The following is a 26,392-nucleotide window of genomic DNA, read 5'->3' as shown; positions in this document are numbered from 1 at the left end:
GTCTCCGCCCTCTCCTGTAGTTTCTGTAATGGGTGGAGTCTGCTAGGCCCCTCCCACAACTCTGCACTCCCTCCATGTGCAGGATGACTGGTCTGGTCTCCGCCCCTTCCATTCGTTTCTGTAGTGTGCTAGGCCTCTCCTACAACTTTGCTCTCCATGTGCAGGATGACTGGTCTGGTCTCCGCCCCTCCTGTAGTTTATATAGTGGCTGGAGTCAGTCTGCTAGGCCCCTCCCACCACCCTGCGCTCTGTCCATGTGCAGGGTGGTCTGGCCTCCACCCCTTCCTTTAGGTTCTGTAGTGGGTGGGGTCTGCTGCACCCCGCCCACAACTCTGCTCCCTCGCCTTGTGCAGGGGGACTGGTCTGGTCTCCACCCTCTCCTGTAGTTTCTGTAGTGGGTGGAGTCTGCTAGGCCCCTCCCACAACTTTGCACTCCCTCCATGTGCAGGGTGACTGGTCTGATCTACGCCCCTTCCTTTAGTTTTTGTAGTGAGTGGAGTCTGCTAGGCCCCTCCCACAACCCTGCTCTGTCTCCATGTGCAGGGTGACTGGTCTGGTCTCCACCCCTTCCTTTAGGTTCTGTAGTGGGTGGGGTCTGCTGCACCCCAACCACAACTCTGCTCCCTCTCCTTGTGCAGGATGACTGGTCTGGTCTCCACCCTCTCCTGTAGTTTCTGTAGTGGGTGGAGTCTGCTAGGCCCCTCCCACAACTCTTGTTCTGTCTCCACGTGCAGGGTGACTGGTCTGGTCTCCGCCCCTTCCATTAGTTTCTGTAGTGTGCTAGGCCTCTCCTACAACTTTGCTCTCCATGTGCAGGACTGGTCTGGTCTCCGCCCCCTTCCTCTAGGTTCTGTAGTGGGTGGGGTCTGCTGCACCCCACCCACAATTCTGCTCCCTCTCCTTGTGCAGGGTGCCTGGTCTGGGGATCTCCACCCCTTCCTTTAGTTTTTGTAGTGAGTGGAGTCTGCTAGGCCTCTTCCACAAGTTTGCTCTCCATGTGCAGAGTAACTGGTCTGGTCTCCGCCCCTTCTGTAGTTGGTGGAGTCTGCTAGACCCCTCCCACAACTCTGCTCTCTTTGTACAGGTTGACTGGTTTGGTCTCTGCCCTTTCCTGCAGTGCAGAGATCCTCAAAACTACAGCCCTCCAGCTGTTGAGGAACTACACATCCCATTAGGCATTGTAAAACTCTGACATTCACAGACCTGACAAGGTATGATGGTAATTGTAGTTCCTGAACAACTGGAGGGCCGTAGTTTGAAGACCCCTGCTGTAGTGGGTGGAGCCTGCTGGGCCCCTTCCACAGCTCTGCTCTCCTTGTAAAGGGTGACTGGTCTTGTCTCCACCCCTCTCCTGTAGTAGGTGGGGCCTCCTAGGGTCCCCTACAGCTCTGCTCACCCTTTATGCAGGGTGACTGGTCCTGTCCATGCCACCTCCAACAGTTCTGTAGTGGGTGGAGCCTGATGGGCCCCACCCACAGCTCTGCTCTCTGCACAGGCAACAAAGCACAGCGATGAGGTCACTGCTGTTTTTGCAAGGCAATATCTGGGTTTGCAAAGACATTTGCTGCACACCGAGAGCATTTCTCCTTTGTGGTCAGTATAGAATGTATTTCAATGAATGTTTTTGGGACTGGAGGTCACCTTTAAATTAAGGCACTAAACCAGGGAGCTATCCAGCTGAAAAATATTCCCCTACCGAGCTATTTCAGTGTAAACCCAATTACTAAAATATTATAGAAGTGTAATCTCAATTAAAAATAAATCTACATTTTCAGCTGTTATTAAAATAATTCCTGTTATATAGGGTGACAACGCTCTGTCCTCTGCTCCTACGTTGTCACCCCAACACCTGGGCTTCCAATGGAGACTACAGGTGACCATTTCAGCACCCATCATACAGACCTGGTCCACCGTCACCATCAGGAAACCCGCCCTGAGAAACAACATGCAGCCATCACTGGAGTGCATGTAGGCAGGAAGTGGCTGCAAAGAGGTTGCAGGCGAACAGCATCACAGAGAGCGAACAAAGTTATGAAGGAAGGTGAAAACAATAGAATGGAGAAAGAAGAGTATACTCCGTCCGGCCTTTAGGAAGTGCAGAATTAGGGACCCTGTTAGGTGGTCTGTGAAAACCTTGGAGGGGATTAAGAACTCAGTGACTGAAGATAAATTCTTATTTATGAATGAATTGCGGTGTTTCCAGAAATGTATTTAATAGCTTACAGCACGCTGACACTTGTTTGGTTAGTTTAATGAGCACTGATTATTGTAATGTTTTCTTAAAGCAGAGCTCCAGGAATAAAGAGACATATGATGCAGGGTGTCAGTGGTGGTATTTTATTCCCAAGTCTCCTCTATTTTATTACCTGTTGATCCTGTCAAGAGATCAGTTTCCATTCCCTGTCCAGGCCAAGCTGTCCCAGTGACCGTTAAAAGGGTTGGAAGAAGTGACATATTAGGGACCTGGGAAGGAGAGGTCTGCACTGGGGCGGAGAGGTCTGCACTGGGGCGGAGAGGTCTGCACTGGGGCAGTAGGGGACTATACTGTCAGTCTATCCTTCAGAAAGGTCTGATGGGTCTGTACTGGGAAAGGGGGCACTATTCCTCCCACCGACACCAATGATGGAGTACTATTCCTCCCACCGACACCAATGATGGGGCACTATTCCTCCCACCGACACCAATGATGGGGCACTATTCCTCCCACCGACACCAATGATGGGGCACTATTCCTCCCACCGACACCAATGATGGGGCACTATTCCTCCCACCGACACCAATGATGGGGCACTATTCCTCCCACCGACACCAATGATGGGGCACTATTCCTCCCACCAACACCAATGATGGGGCACTATTCCTCCCACCGACACCAATGATGGGGCACTATTCCTCCCACCGACACTAATGATGGGGCACTATTCCTCCCACCGACACTAATGAGGGGGCACTATTCCTCCCACCGACACTAATGAGGGGGCACTATTCCTCCCACCGACACCAATGATGGGACACTATTTCTCCCACCGACACCAATGATGGGACACTATTCCTCCCACCGACACCAATGATGGGACACTATTCCTCCCACCGACACCAATGGGACACTATTCCTCCCACCGACACCAATGATGGGACACTATTCCTCCCACCGACACCAATGATGGGACACTATTCCTCCCACCGACACCAATGATGGGGCACTATTCCTCCCACTGACACCAATGATGGGGCACTATTCCTCCCACTGACACCAATGATGGGGCACTATTCCTCCCACTGACACCAATGATGGGACACTATTCCTCCCACTGACACCAATGATGGGGCACTATTCCTCCCACTGACACCAATGATGGGACACTATTCCTCCCACTGACACCAATGATGGGACACTTTTCCTTCCACTGACACCAATGATGGGACACTATTCCTCCCACTGACACCAACATTGGGACACTTTTCCTCCCACTGACACCAATGATGGGACACTTTTCCTTCCACTGACACCAGTGATGGGGCACTATTTCTCCCACTGACACCAGTGATGGGGCACTTTCTACTCCCACTGGCCACAATCCAGCCCTGGCTCTTGGTCTAGAATAGTTTGCAGACTCTACTGTAGGAAGAACGGATTAGTCGCATACACCCAATGCAATTTTAAAAACCGTTTTCCGCAACAGTCAAGCCAATGTGGAATAATTTAAAAAGTTCAATCATTTGTACAGATTATTCATCAATTCATATCCATCAACACGTCCACACAGGGTGCAATGTGTCAGATCAACATATTTATTCATTTTTTGTAAAAAATGGTTTTATTTCACTTTCCCTGTTCGATTTATGTGATCCAAGAAAACAAAATACATTTAAAAATAAATACAATTCTTTATAAATAAAACATAAATAAACCTCATAATTAAGGAATGGAAGAACAAACAAAAAAGCTTCATGAGAGACGCGCTGAACCTTCACGGATCTCGTACCGTGAAACTAAAGCAAAAAACTTCAAGTAATGGCCTGGACTGGGCAGGCTTCTCGTGAGGACAACGGTGTTGGGGATGTCCAGCTGCCTTCAAAAAACACCCCAACATGTAGCGTTTCAGAAGAAAAAAAAAATAAAAAATAAAAATTACGGGTCAGTGGGGTGGGGGCAAGTTAAAGTGCCGTGATAAATGAGGACGCCGCCGACCCGCACAAACGGCGTTCCAATTCACAGAGTCAACCCTTCGTCTCTGAAAGGGTCTTTGGTAATGATAAAGTAATAAGACTTCCATAGATTGTGTTCCATTTTCATGAGAAAATAAGTTTTGCTTACAACAGCAAATTCCAAAATAAAAATTTGCCTTTGGTAACTTAGGATAGGGAGGTGAGGTGAGGGGGTGAGTGCCCGTTGTCACAGGGTGAAGGGCTCTCCAACGTAGACTGGCACAGCAAGCAAAGCCGATGGTAACAGGGATTCTGGTTTAATAACCAAGGCAGCCGGTGACACCATTAAAATGAGTCTATGCCACCCCAAGCACAGCTAAGCCAAGGGGAAATATTGGGATATATAGGTGGTAAATACAAGATTCTTAAACCCTAGGCCACATTTCTCAAACCGGGTTTATTGGAACCTTGGGGTTCCTTCAGGAGGCTAAAATGGGGCTTTCCTTGAGCTATAGCCGATTGACCTGATGGTTGCTAGGCCAACTCCACTTGGCAGAGCCAGCCTCATGACACCCAACAATCTTAACTGTAAGGCCAACATTCTGGCCTCCAATGCAAGAAGCATTCCTCCCACCGACCAACACATTTTAGTGGGAGGGGGGATTACCTGAGAATTTCAGGGGTTCCTCTGGTGTAAATATTGAAAGACCGCTTCTAGGCCAATAAAAAAATGAGAGCCCAGTTGAATTGAGAAAATATTTTGCCCAAGATTGAGGTTGGTAGGGCAATGTTGGCCAATTTCTCCCAACTTAGAGGTTCTGTTTGTAGGGTGTTCATATTGACTTTCCACCACTTTAATGGCACATGGACGCTGGTTCTCAGATTCAGGTCAGTAGGGAGAGGTTTCCTAAACGCTCAACTTTGAGGTTCTAGCTCCTTAGACCAACAAAACCAGAGCTCCCAGTTTGGAGAAAATGTTGCCCCAAGTTTTTCAACTAAGTTTCAGGTTGGTAGGGCAATGTTGGCCAATTTCTCCCAACTTAGAGGTTCTGTTTGTAGGGTGTTCATATTGACTTTCCACCACTTTAATGGCACATGGACGCTGGTTCTCAAGATTCAGGTCAGTAGATCGAGGTTTCCTAAATGCTCAACTGAGTTTCTAGCTCCTAGACCAACAAAACCAGAGCTCCCAGTTGAAAAACTTGGGCAACATTTTTTTCCAAATTCTTTAACCAAGTTTCACATTGGTAGGACAATGTTGCCCAAATTCTCCAAATTGGAGGTTCCATTTGTAGGGTGCCCACATTGAATTTCCACCACATTTAATGTCTGGTCAATTGCACAGACACCGTATTAAACTAAGGTCACTCCATCTGCCGTGCCACCTTAAGGAAGCTGAAAACCGCCAAACGGTAGGAGAGAAAACCCACTAAAATTGGGCGTGAAGCAAGCCTTGGAGATATCCTATTAGAGGGCCTCTTTGGTGAATAGAGCTGTAAGATTATATATTGCACCAGGCGGGGGGGGGGGGGGGGGGATGTTCCATTCAAAGCCTGGACACTTCACTCAGCAGCTGCATAGCCATAAACTTTGGACTACTTGAAAGGGGCAGCTGTTTCTATTGTGTCATGAATGGAGGGGGGGGGTTGGACTCCCTTTGAGCAGCCACAATAAAAAGTTCAACAGAAATTTAGAGGCAGCAAGTCAACAGCTTAACCTGCCTGGTGTCACCAGATTAATCCCCATTGGATAGGCTGAAGCCTTGTGTGCATTGAAAGTTATCAGGCATCCTCGGACTGCGATCCCTTTGTTTGGTGTGCTGGTTGGACAGCCAGGAGAAGGAAATAAAAGTGTTTAACCCATAACCCAGATGAGAGAAGCACCACAAGTGGTGAGGATTTGGCAAGCATAGATTGTGCAGGGATTATAGGCGTTGGGTTCACGCCTGTAAAATATATAGAACAGAAGTGAAGGCAACTTAAGCATCTCGCTACAGTTTGTAGAAGTTTTCAGTGAAGCACCAAAAAGCTCCAAGGAGCCATTGGATTGTAGATTCAGAGTTCAGTTCTCTCCCGGACTGACCGGTTCACACATGTCCATAGGCTCGCAGCCCTCAAGGCAGGAAAGTCCAGATCTCAGTACAGGGCACAAAGAGGTCAACCATGGCAAGTGAGGAAAGTCTGGATTTAGGACTCCGCTTTCTGCTGCAGTAGCTTGAGGGTGTATTTCAGGCGGTGATACATGTCCAGGCTGCAGCCACTCTCCACCAGCGAGCTGAGCGCAAAAGTCTGGGAATTCCTATCCCGGTTGATGTAAGTGAGGAGATATACATCATGCGGCTTGCTGAGGATCAGCTTAGTGTGATCGTTGTAGAAATTCACCTGGGGGAGGAATAAGGGAGCCCATTAGATATAGTACAGGAAACCACTGACCAATGCATTTCACCTGGTATGGGGGGGGAAGCCTACTAGGAGCTTAATGATCAATATACTATTCCTAACATTTTATAGAAGTGTAGGTGGGCGGCAGGCCCGGCCCCCCCCACCCAAAAAAAGAGGCCCACCACCTCCATTGTAGGCTGACCTCCCCCGCAAAAAGGACCACCTCCATTGTAGGCTGGCATTCCCCCCCCCCCCCCAAAAAAGACCTCCATTGTAGGCTGGCATCCCCCCCCCCCCCAAAAAAAGACCTCCATTGTAGGCTGGCCTCCCCCGCAAAAAGGCTTACCACCTCCATTGTAGGCTGGCCTCCCCCAAAAAAGGCTTACCACCTCTATACAGAAAATCTGAACTTATTGGTTCAGCACTACCATACATCCATTAAGTGCCCTTCAATAAAATAGTGATGCCACTACAGATGCCAGCCAGTGCTGAACCTGCTCATAGTCCACCTTGAACTAGCGACCAAGGAAGCCACTGTTTTGAAGCAAAGCAGTGACAGGTACTCTTTATGGAGGGATCGGGGGGAATGTGACAGTAATAGGAGTGACAGGTACTCTTTATGGAGGGATCAGGGGAATGTGACAGTAATAGGCAGTGACAGGTACTCTTTATGGAGGGATCGGGGGGAATGTGACAGTAATAGGCAGTGACAGGTACTCTTTATGGAGGGATCGGGGGGAATGTGACAGTAATAGGAGTGACAGGTACTCTTTATGGAGGGATCGGGAGGAATGTGACAGTAATAGGCAGTGACAGGTACTCTTTATGGAGGGATCAGGGGGAATGTGATAGTAATAGACAGTGACAGGTACTCTTTATGGAGGGATCGGGGGGGAATGTGACAGTAATAGGCAGTGACAGGTACTCTTTATGGAGGGATCGGGGGGAATGTGACAGTAATAGGAGTGACAGGTACTCTTTATGGAGGGATCGGGGGGGAATGTGACAGTAATAGGCAGTGACAGGTACTCTTTATGGAGGGATTGGGGGGGAATGTGACAGTAATAGGCAGTGACAGGTAATCTTTATGGAGGGATCGGGGGTCCAAGACACCAAACCCCTCCACTACACTTCAAAGTATTCAAAACTATGAAATCTGCATTTTTTGAATACTGACACTTTTAAATCGGCATGGCTGGTAGCTGAGTAAACCAGAAGTGACATTGCTTCCGGATTACATGATCGGAGACCCCAACAAAGTCAAATCCAGCTTTGTTCGGGACTAACCAGCCAGCGGACGTGCAGGGCGGCGAGGGGCGTGGTGTGTACGTCCCCTCCAGCTCGCTGGGATAACGGCCCAAGTGGCTGCTGAGCCACATCGGTTGTTCTCTCCAGAAAGCCAACCGTCGGCTCTAAAAACTGTACCATGGGGTGATGCCTCTAGCTGCACCCATCACTTCAACAGGCACGTCGGTTTGCAGAAGTGGTTAATGCTTTTATTGAGTGACTCTAGGAAATCTGGTTGCCAGATTGTGTGTTGGGGGGGGGGGGGGGGGGGAGGATCCCATTTCACCAGGAAATGGCAGCAGGAGGGTCATTGGGTTGGTCACATCCTCTAGATCAGTTCTAGTAATCCCTGCAGAAGCCATTAGAGCTATGTAGCCAATCCACCAGAGCTACCACAGACTTTTGGCAATGTGTGGCTTTGTAATGTGAAAGAATAGCGCCCCATGACTTGTGTTGGGAGAATTCTACGTGATCTCACCTGGAGCGTTCCGTTGTTGAACAGCATGAGCAGCGCATGTTCAGTCTTCACCCACTGCAGCAGCAATAGAAGAGGCTGACTCCCTTCTTCGTAACACGGCAGGTCTCCACCCTGAGCAGAGAAAACCCTTCAATGAGTCACAGGCAGACTTTCAGTCTTATAAAAAGTCCTATAAAAAGCAACGCTCAGCAAGCTTTCCTTAACACTTCACCAATAAACTATCCCAAGTATTGACCGAGGTGACAAGGTGAAAAGTGGTTCCATTTCCCTGACTTCTAGCTATCAGGAGGAACTGGTTGTGTGACATTCCTGGGCAGCGATTACTTGTCATAGCGAGATGTCTTCATTACATCTCACCACACCCCGAGACCGATTCTGTGAGCCATCTTCCTATAGAGAATCTGTACACTCTCCCTGTACTCTGGGCAACCCCCCCATACAGGGCCAGTGCACCCTTCCCTGTACTCTGGGCAATCCCCCCATACAGGGCCAGTGCACCCTTCCCTGTACTCTGGGCAACCCCCCCATACAGGGCCAGTGCACCCTTCCCTGTACTCTGGGCAACCCCCCCATACAGGACCTGTGCACTATTCCCTGTACTCTGGGCGACCCCCCCATACAGGACCTGCACACCCTTCCGTGTACTCTGGGCGACCCCCCCCATACAGGACCTGCGCACTCTCCCTGTACTCTGGGCGACCCCCCCATACAGGACCTGCACACCCTTCCCTGTACTCTGGGCAACCCCCCCATACAGGACCTGCACACCCTTCCGTGTACTCTGGGCGACCCCCCCATACAGGACCTGTGCACTATTCCCTGTACTCTGGGCGACCCCCCCCATACAGGACCTGTGCACTATTCCCTGTACTCTGGGCGACCCCCCCCATACAGGACCTGCACACCCTTCCGTGTACTCTGGGCAACCCCCATACAGGACCTGTGCACCCTTCCAGTACTCTGGGCAACCCAAATACACAGGACACCGTTCCAGTGGGCTATTTTCATTGCACCAGATTGTACTCTTCCTGTACTCTGGGCGACCCCCCCCCCCCCCCATACAGGACCAGTGCACCCTTCCTGTACTGGGTGACCCCCCCATACAAGACCTATGCACCCTTCCTGTACTCTGGGCAACCCCCCCATACAGGACCAGTGCACCCTTCCTGTACTCTGGGCAACCCCCCCATACAGGACCTGTGCACCCTTCCAGTAATCTGGGTGATGCCCATACAGGACCTGTGCACCCTTCCAGTAATCTGGGTGATCCCCATACAGGACCTGTGCACCCTTCCAGTAATCTGGGTGATGCCCATACAGGACCTGTGCACCCTTCCAGTAATCTGAGTGATGCCCATACAGGACCTGTGCACCCTTCCAGTAATCTGAGTGATGCCCATACAGGACCTGTGCACCCTTCCAGTAATCTGGGTGATCCCCATACAGGACCTGTGCACCCTTCCAGTAATCTGGGTGATCCCCATACAGGACCTGTGCACCCTTCCAGTAATCTGGGTGATGCCCATACAGGACCTGTGCACCCTTCCTGTAATTTGGGTACAAGGAGCACCCGATCAGCCGGAACACCAACTCAGTGATGAAACTGACATTTAAACACATCAGGAGATATTCAGCCACTAACCCCTCAGCTATAATCGGCTCAGTGAACAATTACACAGCTTGGCACACTATCAATTATTCAGCAATTTATTGAAGTCGTTTTGGATGCTGAAACTGCTCCTGTCCGGAAACTTCAGCCCACAATGAGCTGATGAAACCGATGGATCTGCCAGTGTATGGACAGCAGAAGAGACGGCTGAGAATGAGGCACAGATGGGGGAACCGTCACATTTCTCATATTGCAGAACGGAAAGTTCCAGTGCCGGTTTTGCATACATCCGGACGCCTGTGGCGACTATGTAAATCGCTTCATTTTCAGTTTTGCAATGCAAGCGTGAAATTCAAATGTCATCAGTGTCACACAGGACAGGCAATGGGGGACAGAGGAACAAAGGGTGGGGGGAAGGGACATCGCTCTCACCTTCATCAAGTTCTTCTCCATGTATGTGGCGAAATACTGCAAGACACTCATCTGGCCCTGCAGCTGCTCCGGGACCGCCGTGACCGGGAACACATAATGGCGGCTGTTTGTCAGATTGTAGTGAACGTTCCTAAATGGGGAGAAAATAAAATATGGTCTCTATAGCTGACAGGAACCAAGATGGACGACTCAAGACCACCTGTACCACAAGCCTGAAGCCACCTACCTGTGGTTGGCTGGCAGCACCATGTGGGTGCCATTGTTGAAGAGGACGCCAATGCAGCGATTTGACAGCTGGTACCCAAAACCGTACTTGTTGGAGTAATCCACCCATTTGCTCACCCACACAAAGTTGTCATGCCGGGAGAGGGAAGCCGGCTGTCCTTCACCTGTTGGCAGAAGTAGGCGTTAATCTCTAAATATCAAAAAAGGTGTCCCTTGCAGAGGATTACAGGTGTGCAGCCAATCACTCCTCTGGGGCAGGGCATAAATAAAGGCAATGGTCCAAAGACAGGGAAGCAAGCGGCAACCGGCTCCAAGGGAAGGGGCAAGGAGCAAGCAAGCGGCAACCGGCTCCAAGGGAAGGGGCAAGGAGCGAGCAAGCGGCAACCGGCTCCAAGGGAAGGGGCAAGGAGCGAGCAAGCTGCAACCGGCTCCAAGGGAAGGGGCAAGGAGCGAGCAAGCTGCAACCGGCTCCAAGGGAAGGGGCAAGGAGCGAGCAAGCTGCAACCGGCTCCAAGGGAAGGGGCAAGGAGCGAGCAAGCTGCAACAGGCTCCAAGGGAAGGGGCAAGGAGCGAGCAAGCTGCAACAGGCTCCAAGGGAAGGGGCAAGGAGCGAGCAAGCTGCAACCGGCTCCAAGGGAAGGGGCAAGGAGCGAGCAAGCTGCAACCGGCTCCAAGGGAAGGGGCAAGGAGTGAGCATGTAGCCAATGGTTCCCCACAGGCAGGGCGTTGCCATGAAGCCAACGGCTCCCCACGGGCAGGGCGTTGGCAAATTATGCAATATTTAGCCCCCTACCTGTTGGCATGGATGATAGGCAATCTTTGAGCACCTCGAGGGCAGTTTCCATAACTCCAGACGCCGTGATACAGTCTTCTAAAGCTGTGGACAAAAATAATTGTTAGGGATGAAGATTCTCATCTTGACAGTAAACCATAAATCTGCAACACTGCCACCACATTTGCCCAACTGATACTTACCATCGCTGCTGACCAGACTGCCACGAATAGATCTGGACACAGATTTCCCAGAAGCCTCTTCAGTTAGTGTTTCTACAGGGCTACAGCTACCCGTGAGAGCGTGACCAGCAACTGGGGAAACCTAAAGACAGAACAGGTGACATGGTTATTCCCAAACCAGAGAATTTGTAGAATATTACACGGAGCTTCTGCTTCTCTTCCCCCCCCCCCCCCCCCACCCCACCAATATTGGTCAAATTGGGTAAAGTGCAAGTGTTCCCTAGAGAGATTCTGGCCTCATTTCCTGGCACCACCAAGGAGGTGAAGGAGATAGCCCCAATTTCTCCTTAATTTAGGGTAATGGGAGTGAGTGGCCAACTGCTCCTCAAGGGAAGGGGTAGGTAGAGTGAGTAGCCAATGGCTCCCCAATGGAGGGGGCAGAGTGAGTGGCCAATGGCTCTTTAAGGGAAGGGCCACCAAGGTGAGAGCAAGTGACCCAACGGCTCCGCAAAGGCAGGGCAGTGAGTGAGCAGCCAATGGCTACTTAGGAGCAGGGAGTGAGTAGCCAATGCTCCTCAGACTGTAAAAACCCACATTAGACTAAAGAAAGCTGTACACAGTGGGAAGGGGTGCTCATAACTTACCTCATTCCCATCCACGGTCTTGTAGCTGAGCTGCCGGCAGATTGAGGTCTTTACAAGACCCGTCACCAGTTTCGAGATGTCATCCTTGTCCTCTGTGGGAACTTTCTTTGCTGCAGACAGAAATTTTTATTTCTTTAGAAACCAAGACTGAATGCAGATCAACTACAGAGCTCCAGCCCCAAGGATGAAGGATTTGGGATAAAGGTTAACATTTCTGCACATGCCCCGCACTCACCTTTTGCTTTGCTTTTTCCGAAAATACTCTTGGCGACTTTGGCGAAGAGGCTCTTGGCAGGATTTGGGGGGTGCAGGTCTGGGACCATCACGCAGCTACTAGGTGGCAGCCGGTCTGGAGTGTAACCCTGTAGGAGAACAGAGCGGTAAGTCATCTGTATAATGTACCCGTTTCTCAGATGGCAGCACCCAGAGGGTGGCCTACACACCTTGGTGAAGAATTCGTGATCCAGGATCTGTTCTAAGGTCAGCCGCTCGCTGGGGCTTCGCTTTAGGATCCCCATAAGGAGTTGCTTAGCAGCAGAGGAGAGGCAGGCGGGCAGTGTGTACTTCACCTGCTTGATACAGCGGTAGGTCTCCTTTAGGTCGGAGGTCTCAAAAGGTGGGGTGCCACACAACAATGTGTACCTGGAGGGGGAAAGGAAATACAGATTAGAAATTTCTTCAGAGCTGCAGCATCATGTGCCACCAGACCTCTTCCACCCATACCCAGCATTAACTGCCACCAGACAAACCCCCCTCCCCCCACAAACAGCATCAGGCACCCCAAAACCTCCCACATCAGGCAACCCCCAGACCTTGCCGCCCCTCCCCAAAGTCAGGCGACCGCCCAGACCTTGCGGCCCTTCCCCAAAGTCAGGCGACCGCCCAGACCTTGCCGCCCTTCCCCAAAGTCAGGCGACCGCCCAGACCTTGCCGCCCTTCCCCAAAGTCAGGCGACCGCCCAGACCTTGCCGCCCTTCCCCAAAGTCAGGCGACCGCCCAGACCTTGCCGCCCTTCCACCAAAGTCAGGCGACCGCCCAGACCTTGCCGCCCTTCCACCAAAGTCAGGCGACCGCCCAGACCTTGCCGCCTTTCCCCCAAAGTCAGGCGACCGCCCAGACCTTGCCGCCCTTCCCCCAAAGTCAGGCGACCGCCCAGACCTTGCCGCCCTTCCCCAAAGTCAGGCGACCGCCCAGACCTTGCCACCCTTCCCCAAAGTCAGGCGACTGCCCAGACCTTGCCGCCCTTCCCCAAAGTCAGGTGACCCCCATCACCCAATAGCCAAAGTATAATGCGCCAGACATCCCCACAGCATCAGGCGTCAGACCCCCCCCCCACATCAGGCACCCCGAGACCCCCATATCCAGAGCATCCGGTGCCCTGAGACCTCTCCCCACATCCACAGCAATCAGGCACCACAAACCCCCCCCCACCCCATCCAGCATCACCAGACCCAACACAAATTATGCCTTTTGAATTGTAAAGTAGCTGCAATTAGAAATTCACATAGAAGTGAAAAAACTCTGCTCCCCGATTGCAATACAAGTGCTGCTTTGTTCCTGCATGAGCTATACATGATGTAATGGGGGAGGTGTGGTACAAAAGTTTAAGGGTGTCGGTACTCAAAAAACTGCTGCTTAATCACAACAAAGTTATGTGAAATCATTTGGAACTTCCTGCAGCAGATTAGCAGCCACTTCCTGCCCGCATGCGTTTCAATAGCTTGCTCAGGGTGGGTTTGCTGATGGGGACCAGTGGATCTTGTGCAAATAATGTGTGCTGAAAAACAGCTATGTTAGAGGCTTGTGTGACAACACAGGGGTACCATTGGGAGGCTGGGACAGAGCGTTGTCACCCTTCAACAGGAAGTGTCCTAACAAGGACCTACATTGAGGGATCACCAGGATTTTAGTAAAGTTACAGCCATCGGCCAGCTTGGGATGCTCCATTGTATTTTATATAGTAAGTGTCCGATCACACAGCTGACAATGGAAGAAACTGGTTTGGAAGTTCCAGGCGGCAGAGATATAAATAGCCCACAGTGCTCCAGGGATTCTCATGGAAAGACAATCCAGAGAGGTTTGATGCAACCTCAGGAGGAAGACGAAGCCTTTCCGTTATTGCAACAATCGCTGTCACCCCGCGACCTTTCCACCGGAGAGGTGGTGACATATGTGGCAATGTGCCAACTCCTAACGCTCAGCACCACCCCGCCCCGCCAGGAGGAAGTCAGCAGTTGAGAGCTGCAGATTTCCTGTGTGACACCCAGAGGCAACGGGAGGAAAAAAAACAAAAATAGCGCATGTTCCACCCGGCCGCTAAAACCGCAAGCAGCACGTGTCAATTTTCCACACAAGCTAAAAGATACAAAGTACTCTTAATTATTCCATTATCTCTGCTGTAACAAACTCACTCACATGACACATCCCAGCGACCAGATGTCCGACTCCGGGCCGTGGCCGTGTCTGTAGAGGACTTCAGGGGCCAGGTAATTGGGGGTGCCGCAGATTGTCCTGGAAGGAGGAGGAGAGATGCGTTAGAGGCCAGGCCACATTTTACATAGAATTCAAAGTCTGGATTTTTTATTTAAATAGTTACATTGTTGCAGTTTAGGCCAAAATATGTACACCATACTTGTGGGATCTCTAGAACAAAGATCTCCAAACTGCAGCCCAGGGGCCAGATGCAGCCCTTTGCCCTCGGTGCACTATTCCTCCCACTGATACCAACCGATGGGGGGGCCCCAACAATTCCTCCCAATGACACCAACCAAATATTTTGGCCTAAGCTGTAACAATGTAACCATTTGGTTGAGGTCATTGGGAGGAATTGTTGGGGCCCCCCCATTGGTTGGTGTCAGTGGGAGGAATAGCGCGGTCCAAGGGCAAATGCAAGCAGAGGGCTGCATCTGGCCCCCGGGCTGCAGTTTAGAGACCTCTGCTCTAGAGATCCAACATGTATGATACCTAGTTACATTGTTACAGCTTAGATATACCTGTGGGATCTCTAGGGTAAAGGTCTCCAAACCGCAGCCTTGGGGTCCAAATTTGGGAACTAATCCTCCCAATGACACCAACCAAATATTTTGACCTAAGCTGTAACAAAGTATTTGGTTGGTGTCATTGAGAGGAATTGGTGGGGCCCCCCCATCGGTTGGCATCAGTGGGAGGATTAGTGCCCCGAGGGCAAACAAAAGCAAGCAGAGGGCTGCATCTGGCCCCCCGGCTGCCGTTTGGAGATCTTTGTTTTAGAGATCTCACAGGTACGATATCTACATATTTTGGCCTAAGCTGTAACAATGTAACTATGTAGGTATCATACCTGTGGGATCTCTAGAACAAAGGTCTCCAAGCTACAGCCAGGGGGGCCAGATACAGCCCTCTGCTTGCTTTTATCTGGCCCTCAGGGCACTATTCCTCCCACTAACACCAACTGATGGGGGGCCCAAATTCCTCCCACTGATGCTGGGACATTTTGTACTCCTAATGTCCACAATCCAGCCCCCCCTAAAGTGAGGGACAGTCAACCTGCCCTTTGTTTTGAAAGTTTGGAGACGCCCGCTCTAGAAGCTGGAAATCCCTGTATAGACACCGCTACTACAGTGATCTCCAGTAGCTTCTGGAATGAGCAGCTGCCCTGCTGCATTGGGAACACAAGAAGTCACCGGTCATGGGTGCCATTCAAAGTATGCTTTGTATTTTTACAATCTCTACCTCAGCCAATCAGTGCATTGCATTCATTGAAAAAAAAAAAAATATATGAAGTGTTCCCTAAATGGTTCCCAAACGAGCGTCAACCCGTGTCTACAATGCACCCGCTCCATGGCAGACCTGGAAACTGGTGGCGATCACCGTAGCAAGGTGTAATGGCGGGTTGGTAAGGTAGTAGCCGAGTAGCAGTAGTGCCTATACAGTGATTTCCAGCATTGAGGGATCCCATAGGTATGGCATATACAGTTGATCCAAGCTGCAACAATGTAACTATGCAATAGCCATATCTGAAATTCAGTTTCGGAAATTGAAACTTTGAAGACCCCTCTTATCCAAAATCTATTCGAGAACCTGTCACCAGATAAGCCCCCCACCCCATGAATCTAGAAAGCTCGCTTCTTATCCAAAGTCTGTTCAAGAGAACCCGTCAGAGAAGCCCCCCACCCCATGAACCTATAAGAAAGCCTGCTTCCTATCCAAAGTCTGTTCAAGAGAACCCATCACCAGAGAACCCCCCCACCCCATGAATCTAGAACGAAGTCTGCTTCTTATCCAAAGTCTGTTCAAGAGAACCTGTCACCAGAGAAACGCAATATTCCCCACGCACATTCAGGATAACTGGCCGTTCAGTAATGCTGGGTGCTGTAATGGCCACAGGTTGGAGACTGGATACGCAAAGTGAAGAAATGTCATCAGCACACCAAGGATTCCTTGAAAGGGTCCAAAGCTTTATTCCATGGTCACAGAGTAGATATGTAGTAACCTTTCGGAGACATGCAGGGGCCCCTTCATCAGGCAAGTCATCGTCACATGCCTGATGAAGGGGCTCTGGCTCCGAAACGTTGCTACATAGCTACTCTGACCACAGAATAAAGCTTTGGACCCTTTCGAGGAATCCTTGGTGTGCTGACGACATTTCTTCACTTTGTCACCAGAGAAGCCCCCCCCATAAATCTAGAAGGAAACCCCCTTTTATTCAAAGTCTTTTCTAGAGAACCTGTCACCATAGAAGCCCACCCACCCTATGAACCTATTCAGGTGGATTTAGGGGTGACCACAGAATTCAGGACACTTTCAGGCTGAACCGGAATCAAGCAGCTGTACAGTGAAAAAAAAAAAACTCACTTCTTCCTCTGATCGGGGGGCTCAAGTCTCGCTGCCAACCCAAAATCCCCGACTTTCAGCTCCATGTTCTCATTGATGAAGAAATTACCTGCAGAGAGGAAAGAAGGTACAAGTGACATCTCCGCACAAAGAAAGCTGAACGTTCTACATTAGAAGGTGATTGTGTAGCGATATGAAAGTGATGGTGAACCTTGGCACCCCAGATGTTTTGGAACTACATTTCCCATGATGCTCATGCACTCTGCAGTGTGGTTGAGCATCATGGGAAATGTAGTTCAAACACATCTGGGGTTCACCATCACTGGCACATGAGGATCTGCCTAAGCAACCTACTTTGTATCCAATCCAGGCAGGCCCTCAAACTACATAGTTGTTGGGAGATTGTACTAATCTGTGTACAATCCGATTGATTTTATTTCTGGTTTAAGTTTTTTTTTTTTTTTAATTAAAAATGTAGGCGGTCAGGATGAGCCTTAAATATAACTTCCTGCGTTCCAGTTATCGGTTCCACTACGCAGGTAGGTGCTCTGTATTATCTTAGGGTGACAACATTATTACAGATACAGTACAACAGAGCAGGCGTTGTCACCCCCAAGGACAGGAAGCATGTTAGAAGTACAGAACAACTCCCACCCATTCTATAGAGAAGAGGATAGCTATGCTCTGTAATCCTGTCCTAGGGTGACAACACTGCTCTATAGATCAGAGTACAGTGAGTGAGCGTTGTCACCCTAGGATAAAGTGATACTGGCAGGCAAAAAAAAAAAAAGAAAAAATTCATGCTGTTCCAATAGTGCTTCTTACCCAGCTTGAGGTCGCGGTGTAGGATGCCTCTGACATGCAGATACTTCAGGCCAGAGATGATCTGCCGTAGGTAATACCTGACCTCGGGTTCCAGCAGAGTGTGCCGAGCCTTCCAGATATGAGCCAGGGACTGCGAGGAGGAAACAAGACGCCATTGTGAGAGGACATTTCAGGCCCAGAGGCTACAACTATCCCCACCAGGAAACCATGAGAGGCAGAGACTGAGAAACAATCCTTATCCGGAGGACATGAAATGAAAGCCATACAACATTCTTTACACTGAAAACGAACATCAGAAGTAATCCCCAAAACTTTCAAAAATGCAGAGAGCGTTCAGATGACGGTTTTAGTATAAATGAAAAAAAAGGAGACAGAATTCTGACATTTCAGAGCGGAATAGAGGTTCATATATTCCATTTATGCATTTTTCGATTTTAGTTTTAAATACCACAGAGTTAAGGTTTTAGATACCAGATTTACGATACATTTTAGTTTTTTGTAATTATATACACACACACCCTATAATACACATGTATTTTTAGATTTTACCTAAATTTTTACTTTCATTTTACTATTTTTTTTATATTATATTGCCTGGTTTCTCAGCCCTGACGAAGTGGGAGTTCTGAGCTCCCGAAACACGTCAGGATTTTATCTTCACCTATCTCCTGAAGAGGAATACACTAAAAAGGACTTCTTACAAAAACTTGGAGCTCCAACCTTATTCTGTACAGGTTAAGAAAAATATATTTTACATGATCAGTGTTGAGTACCATGTTTTTAGGCATCAGGATGTCTCCTGGTGCGTGGGGATCTCCCTCACCCCCAAATGGGGGGGGGGGGCCCAGAGGCGGTGCCGCGTCCGGACCTCCAGCCAAGAGTTGGGGGGGGGGGGGGGCAGAGTAATAGAGGCAGTGTCACGCCGGGATCTCTCCCGCCCCCTGGGGAGGGGAAACCCCTAGAGATGGTGGCACGTTGGGATCTCTCCCGCCATGAGGGGGAAGGGCCTAGATGTCTTCTGCCCCTGGGGAAGGGGGAGGTCTTCGAGGTGTAGCACCAGGTTGTCTCCTGCCCCCAGATGGGGGTGGCCAGAGGCAGTGGTGCATCTGGATCTCTTCCTCCCCCTGGAGAGGGGAAAGCCCTAGAGAGGGTGGCACGTTGGGATCTCTCCCGCCATGAGGGGGGGTAAGGCCAAGATGTCTCCTGCCCCCGGGGAAGGGGTGGGGAGTCTTAGAGGTGGCTCACCAGGTTGTCCCCTGCACCCCCAGCATTGTGTCACGACCTCACCAGCCCCGGGGGAGGGGGTGGGGACGGACCCCTAAATGTGATATCTCCTCGGGATCTCCCCCACCCCCAGGGGAGGCCTTAGAGGCAGTGGTGTGTCCAGATCTCCCCTTTCCCCAGACCTAGCCTTCTAAGGGGCTCAATCCATTTAGGAGATTACAGGAGATGTGGCAATTAAAGAATCAAGCAGACGGCACATCTGTGGGATCTCCATTCCCATCTTCAGGACCACACAACTGTCATAAATCACTATACTGAAATAATTCCTCAATAGGAATCACAATAAAATGGTCCACCTACAAATAACCCAATCTGGAATTTGTACTCCCAATAGATCACATTTAGGGACTCTGCGACATTGAGATATTTCTGAGCTGATGCAGCAATTTGTTTCAAGGTTTTTTATTCCAGCTCCGTATTGGAAAAAAAAAAAAAAAAGACGAAAAAGCTGCGACGAGAAAATCTAAGCCAAGATCAGACAACGAGCGATTCCAAGCGCACATTATTTCTGGGCCAATCACAGCCGCCCGGGCTGCTGGAAAGCGGCAGGACAGGTATGAATCAGCACAGTGCCGGCCTTTGTGCTCAGATGACAACCGTAGGCGCAGCGTGGAAGATTCATGGCTACAGAAGAGAACCGGAGTTTATTTTCAGCTCCACGTCCTGACAAAGAGCCTACAGAGGAGCGTTGCACAGCTGCTGGTCATTGAACTGGAGCACGGCTCGGGCTGGGGACGGGGGAAGGGTCGGCACACAAAGGAGCCCTCTTGCAGCCGGCCGCACCCACGGGGCAAACTTTAAAACAAAGCCGGCAGCTGTGTCTGGTCTATCTGTACGCTCTGCAGACACCAAACATGGAAAGGGGGATGATGGAGCACAGCAAACCCTATAAAAAGTTATAAGATCTCGCACCGAGACTTCCCAATAATTCCCATCTTCCTTTTTATGAAGGAATTCTGTAAGGCACTTCTGGAAAGAAAACCAGTCACAACTTGGAGCCTATTTACACCTTAGGTGGGGGTTAGCGCATCGAGGTGCCCTTCAATATTAATGGCCTCCCAACAGCACCAATGCATGTGCCAAAAATGGACCATGTCACTTTTCTGGGTGTTGTGGTGCACTGCCAGCAGATCTATTTGCATGGACTGCCTTGTCGCAAAGCGCTGTTATGCAACACATCACAAAGCTGCAGATTGGCCCCCAATGTCCTAACATGTACAGATTAGCTGCACATTTGTTAACTTCTAGGCACCCAGGTGCGCAGTATTAGCCCAACAGCTTACAGTGCCAGTGTTTGGCCACAGCCTCCCCCCGCTAAAAAACTCCAGAGCCAGAATCTACCATAGGTCTTCAGACAGCCCCAGATTTTGCAGCCCCCAATACTTTATAATATGGACAGTCATTTGTCTAAGGACCATGCCAAGTGAGGCGGCCCCAAGTACGCCAACTGAGGCGGCCCCAAGTACGCCAACTGAGGCGGCCCCAAGTACGCCAACTGAGGCGGCCCCAAGTACGCCAACTGAGGCGGCCCCAAGTACGCCAAGTGTTTGCCACGGAGGACACTCTTCTGTTGCTCTGCATGATGTAGGCGATCAAGATGAACCTTATTAAATATAACTTCCTGCGCTCCAGTTATCGGTTACACTACTCTCACTTCTGACTACAGAACGCCTTTCTTCTATGCAAGGAGGCAGCCCAAGTACGCCAAGTGAGGCAGCCCAAGTACGCCAAGTGAGGCAGCCCAAGTACGCCAAGTGAGGCAGCCCAAGTACGCCAAGTGAGGCAGCCCAAGTACGCCAAGTGAGGCAGCCCAAGTACGCCAAGTGAGGCAGCCCAAGTACGCCAAGTGAGGCAGCCCAAGTACGCCAAGTGAGGCAGCCCAAGTACGCCAAGTGAGGCAGCCCAAGTACGCCAAGTGAGGCAGCCCAAGTACGCCAAGTGAGGCAGCCCAAGTACGCCAAGTGAGGCAGCCCAAGTACGCCAAGTGTTTGCCACGGAGGACACTTCTGTTGCTCTGCATGATGTAGATGATCAAGATGAACCTTATTAAATATAACTTCCTGCTCTCCAGTTATTGGTTACACTACTCTCACTTCTGACTACAGAACGCCTTCCTTCTATGCAAGGAGGCAGCTCAAGTACGCCAAGTGTTTGCCAGGGAACACACTCTCTTCTGTTGCTCTGCATGCACAAACACTGATGACTGGCAACAATCTCTGAAGTTGCAGAGCTCAGCATCTGCAGATTGCTGCAATTGTTCCATCATAGTCATAGTGAGAGTCGGCAGGAAGCCTCACTAAAAAGCAGAAAACAGACTCCGGAAACCACATATCAGTTCACCGGACGGGACTTTCTCCTGCCGGGGACAGTCAGGCACTGCAACAGTGAGAAGGTCACCCTGAGAGGGGGGGGGGGGGTGGAGGGGTATGGGAAAGGGGAACTAAACTCCAGCAAGACTCACCCTCCGGCTGCAGATCTCCAGGAAGATGTAGATGTTCTCACCGTCCTCGAAGTGGTGGGAGAATTTCACAACATTCTTGTGGTGGAGTTCACGGTGGAGTTCGATTTCATTCACAATCTGGAAAATGAGAAATGTAATGAGATCCGGGCTCTGGATACAGGTGGAATCATGGGGGCCATACACCCAATACAATGTACTTTGTGTACAGACACCTGGCAACCTTCATCTACAACATAACCACAAGGAAGGTTTGTATGCTGGAGCTTCAAATACACATCCAATCACAATATGAGACAATCTGGAGCCCCAGCTGGACACCACGGATAAAGCAGCATTGCTGAGGTTGATATTTCCCCGCACACAACTCACTGTCTAGGAAACCCTTCACTGAACAATGCAGGTTTTTGGCGAGCCCCACAACCCCACTAGCCAAAAACTTGTTCTGAATAAAACCCAAACCCTCCCCTCAACATGCTAATGAAACTATAATGTAAAACATGCCTCATTTTAGACCCAGCAACGTCATCACTGAGTCTCTATACTTCTCTATGCAATGCAGGCAGATCATGGCTGGTAGGAGGGGCCTAGCAGGAGCTTCCTGAAAACATTGCAGCACCCTTCCTCAGTTCTCCAAGGAGACCTCAGTCCGGATGCAAGCAGTGGGCTGGCTCTTGGGAGGAGTTAAGCAAATATCAAAATGCCTTGATGGGTGGAGTCACTCTGGGGAAGTGGGTGTCCCTAAGCAGGCTTCATTTGCATAGGCAACACCTACATGCAATGCTGAGCCTCCATGATTAAAAACTGAAATCCAATTATGAAAAGGACAGGCCAGAGGGGTAGGAAAAGTCATCAAGAGCCCTCAGTTCTGGTGCAAACAGTGGGAGGAGTTATGCAAATATCAAAAATGCCTTGATGGGTGCGGGGGTCAGCCTGAAGGTGTGGGCGTTCCTAGGCAGACTATTTGCATTCAGATTGTCCACATGCGATGCTAAGCCTCTGACTGAAAACTGAAATCAATGAATAAAGGGGTGGAGCCAGTCAGGCTTGGGAGGAAAGCCCTAAATGATGCTGGATGTCCTCCAGCCAGGAAACGAGGCAGGGCTCTGACTTGCTGCAGCTTCTAATGCACATGGTGAGAAGCTCACAGTGTGCAGGGAAATCACAGAGGAAGACGCATCAGTCCAGGGGAGGAGCCGTTACACCTGTGCTAGACTGGAGGGGGAGGGGAAGATTTAGTCAAACAAATGAACAATAGTTTTGCTAAAAAAAAAAAAAAAAAAAAATCCACCACACTAAAATCTGTGCCTGAAACGGTTTAATATGCAGAATTGGTTTTTATATACATTGCTTTCTATAAAACTTTCCCAATAACTTGCTGTCCGCCTTGTTGGCTCGGGATGTATGAGGAGCGTTTTCAAGGGCAAGAAGTCTTTGAACGATTGTCTAGGAGGAAGTGGTGGGTGAATAAGAAGGTTTAACGAGTGGACAATACAAGCAGGTGTGTCCGCCGCTTCCAGGAGAGGAGAATTATGTGACAAGCCGAGCCGAATCCTTTGATCTCCCCGCAATACAAAGACCGTCCCCGGATTTACAGATGAAGTCATAAAATGTCACAGCCCTTTACAGGCCAACAGAGTGAGAAGCAAGCAAGTTCAACAGGACTTGTCCCTGGTGTAGCTGGCCACAACGCACAGCCGCCTGAGCCCACAGCGCGCCACAACGCACCGCCGCCTGAGCCCACAGAGCCACAACGCACCGCCGCCTGAGCCCACAGCGCAACAACGCACCGCCGCCTGAGCCCACAGCGCAACAACGCACCGCCGCCTGAGCCCACAGCGCAACAACGCACCGCCGCCTGAGCCCACAGCGCAACAACGCACCGCCGCCTGAGCCCACAGCGCAACAACGCACCGCCGCCTGAGCCCACAGCGCAACAACGCACCGCCGCCTGAGCCCACAGCGCAACAACGCACCGCCGCCTGAGCCCACAGCGCCACAACGCACCGCCGCCTGAGCCCACAGCGCCACAACGCACCGCCGCCTGAGCCCACAGCGCAACAACGCACCGCCGCCTGAGCCCACAGCGCAACAACGCACCGCCGCCTGAGCCCACAGCGCAACAACGCACCGCCGCCTGAGCCCACAGCGCCACAACGCACCGCTGCCTGAGCCCACAGCGCCACAACGCACCGCCGCCTGAGCCCACAGCGCCACAACGCACCGCCGCCTGAGCCCACACCGCTACAATGCACCGCCACCTGAGCCCACACAGCACCCCCGCCTGAACCAACAGTGCCACAACACACCCCCGCCTGAACCCACAGCGCATCCTGAGCCTACACCGCTACAACGCACCGCCGCCTGAGCCCACACCGCACCCTGAGCCAACCCTGCTACAACGCATCACGCCCACACAGCTACAACCCACCGCCACCTAAACCCACCCCACTACCAAGGCAGCCCAAACCCACTGATCATCAGTGCCCCGATTACACAAAAGTGAAATAAAGTGCCCATCAATGCCCACCCATAGTGCCGCCAATCAGTGCCCATCAGTGTCTGCTCATCTAGGCACTGACTGGCAGCACTATGGGCACTGATGGTGCAGCCTATCAGTGAAGGAGAAAAATTTTCAAAATTTACTCACAGAAAAGAAAAAAATTGAAGAAAAAAAAAAAAGTCTCTTTTGTAAGAAATAAAAAAAAAAAAAAAAAAAAAAAACCAGCGGTGATTAAATACCACCAAAAGGAAGCCATTTGTGTGAAAAAAAAAAAATGATAAAAAGGTCATATGGGTACAATGTTATGACCGCACAATTGTCATTCAAAGTGTGACAGCACTGAAAGCTGAAAATTGGCCCGGGCAGGAAAAGGGTGACTGCCCGGTATTGAAGTGGTTAAGATGATTTTTAATACAGGATTTATAGAACGCCAACAATTTGTGCAATAATCGCAAAACAGAGATTACATTCTTAAAAAAAGACAAACTCTGCACACAAATTTCTTACAGGAAATGTAACAAGTCAAAGGAAATCCCCCAAAAATCGGAAACGACAAACTTCATTCTGTTAGTTATAATACTTCAATGACAGGGATTCGAAACAGCAGTCATCTCCAAAGTGTGGCCCGGGGGCCAGATGTGGCCTTTACCTGGCCCTTGTGACCCCCCCCCCCCCCATGTCTTTACCTGGCCCTTGTGACCCCCCCCCCCGTCTTTACCTAGCCCTTGTGACACCCCCCCTCCCCCAAAGTCTGAAGGAGGAGTGTAAACTTGCCCCTTTGTTTAGAAAGTTTGGAGACCCCCTGGCATAAAGAAATCTAAATATTTAACAAAATAAAGCACAATAAAATAAGGCAAAACAAACAAACGTAAAAAATCTGTTAACCCCTTCTCATTTTTGATTGGCTGCCAACAGGCCCCATTCACACAATGACACGCGACGTGCCCGCATTTATGCCCATCTTCAAGCTAAACTAATAGGGCGGCCTTTCATTCCTATGGGCTGCCCTACCCGTGCCAAAGCAGCTACATTTTTTTTTTTTTTAATGATGTTTTGCGAGTATTTTCCATGCAGAAAAACCTGCGTCTGCTGTCATGTTGGGGGTGCCAGCAACCGTTTTTGCAAACCCAAGTCGCAAAAAAATTTGGGTGTGAATGGTGCTGACTTGTTCAAACTTGTGACAGGGGGAGGGGGGGTACAGGGATAAAAATAGTTTCCATTCCCCTTAAACAATAGCTGGGGGGGGGTGTACATATGCCACAGCAAAAATGTAAAACCTCCCCCCAGTTTAGTGGCCATTACAATCAATGGGGCTGCATCTGCCCTGGAACACTGCTGTGGCGCAACTTTTCTGGGTTACCACCGCCCAAACGCTCGCCACTTACTGGCAGCATTTTCAGACAGGCGGAAGGGGCTATCGCTAGTGTGAATGAGCCCTTCATGCGTTCGTGTGCGACTATTCAAAATAGACAAAAGTGCAAAATAATGCAAGCATCGTGCATAAGCCACGCATTTCAATGGGTCTCATCCTGGCTTTGCCCCCCCCCCCCGTCATTATTACCCCACCAATCCCAGCACCTACCTTTTCACGTTGGTGAGGTTTGGAGACCCGGCTGTGTGGAATGACTTTTACCGCGTAACACTTGTTGCTGACCACATCCGTCATTTCGTAGCATCGCGCAAAACCACCCTGAAAAAAGAAAAAAAAAATTCAGACGACGTCCAATCAGAGCCATCCGCCTTCCAGAATGTTCACACTTCATAAGCCATCTGCTCACCATTCACAGCCATTGAGGGCTGAAACCGGCTGAGCAGAAGCTTCTACAATGTCACGTGACGCGGCACGGGGGCGGTCCTCCTGAGAGCTGAATCTTTACGCGTTTTAAGCTCTAAATGTTTGAGGGCCCCCCCCCCCCCCATATATAGGGAACACATCCCTACATGACCAATGTAGTTTTGGTATACTGTCCTTCACGGTAGGCCATATATCCCTATCTAGGTCTATGAAGGACTCCCTATACAAGAAATGCTGTTTTGGTATACTGTCCCTAATATGCAACCCCCCCCCCCCCCCCCCATATATATATCCAGTATATGAAGAACCCCTCTAAAGTATACCAAAACTACATTGCTTATATAGAGGGGTCCTTCATATACCTGGATATATGGGGGGGGGGGGGGGGGTGTCACATTAAGTACAGTACCAAAACTACATTTCTTATACAGGGGGGAGTCCTTCATATACCTTGATATATGGGGGGCATATTAAGGACAGTATATTACAACTACATTGGTTATATGGGGAGTCCTTCATATACCAAGATATTTATGGGGGGGGGGGGGGGGCATAT

At 50.2% G+C, this 26,392-nt stretch overlaps 1 protein-coding gene across 1 annotated transcript; it reads right to left on the bottom strand.

Moving 5' to 3' along the window:
- Positions 1–5,679: 5,679 nt before the first annotated feature.
- Positions 5,680–25,763, bottom strand: PLK3 (polo like kinase 3). Its single transcript, XM_082264760.1, has 14 exons — positions 25,624–25,763; positions 21,542–21,658; positions 17,797–17,926; positions 16,993–17,080; positions 14,575–14,670; positions 12,603–12,801; positions 12,395–12,521; positions 12,160–12,269; positions 11,537–11,657; positions 11,355–11,438; positions 10,563–10,725; positions 10,337–10,466; positions 8,296–8,406; positions 5,680–6,530 (listed from the first exon to the last, which is right to left on the bottom strand). Exons 1-14 carry the CDS (start codon positions 25,705–25,707, stop codon positions 6,336–6,338), a joined length of 1,755 nt encoding a protein of 584 aa, XP_082120886.1. The 5' UTR covers positions 25,708–25,763; the 3' UTR covers positions 5,680–6,335.
- Between the last annotated feature and the right edge of the window lie 629 nt (positions 25,764–26,392).

Source organism: Pelophylax lessonae, assembly GCF_965119305.1.
Source record: "Pelophylax lessonae genome assembly, chromosome: 8".
Taxonomy (NCBI): domain Eukaryota; kingdom Metazoa; phylum Chordata; class Amphibia; order Anura; family Ranidae; genus Pelophylax; species Pelophylax lessonae.
This window is presented reverse-complemented; position numbering and strand designations above follow the sequence as displayed.

What these genes read in the sequence shown, in the direction of transcription:
- PLK3 (XM_082264760.1), bottom strand. Translation starts at nt 25,707, where the DNA reads ATGACGGATGTGGTCAGCAACAAGTGTTACGCGGTAAAAGTCATTCCA. An exon ending in TGGAGATCTGCAGCCGGAGG is followed by an intron (nt 17,927 to 21,541) that starts GTGAGTCTTGCT and finishes TCCTCCTCGCAG; the next exon opens with TCCCTGGCTCATATCTGGAA. An exon ending in CCCCCCGATCAGAGGAAGAA is followed by an intron (nt 14,671 to 16,992) that starts GTGAGTTTTTTT and finishes TCCTCCTTCCAG; the next exon opens with GACAATCTGCGGCACCCCCA.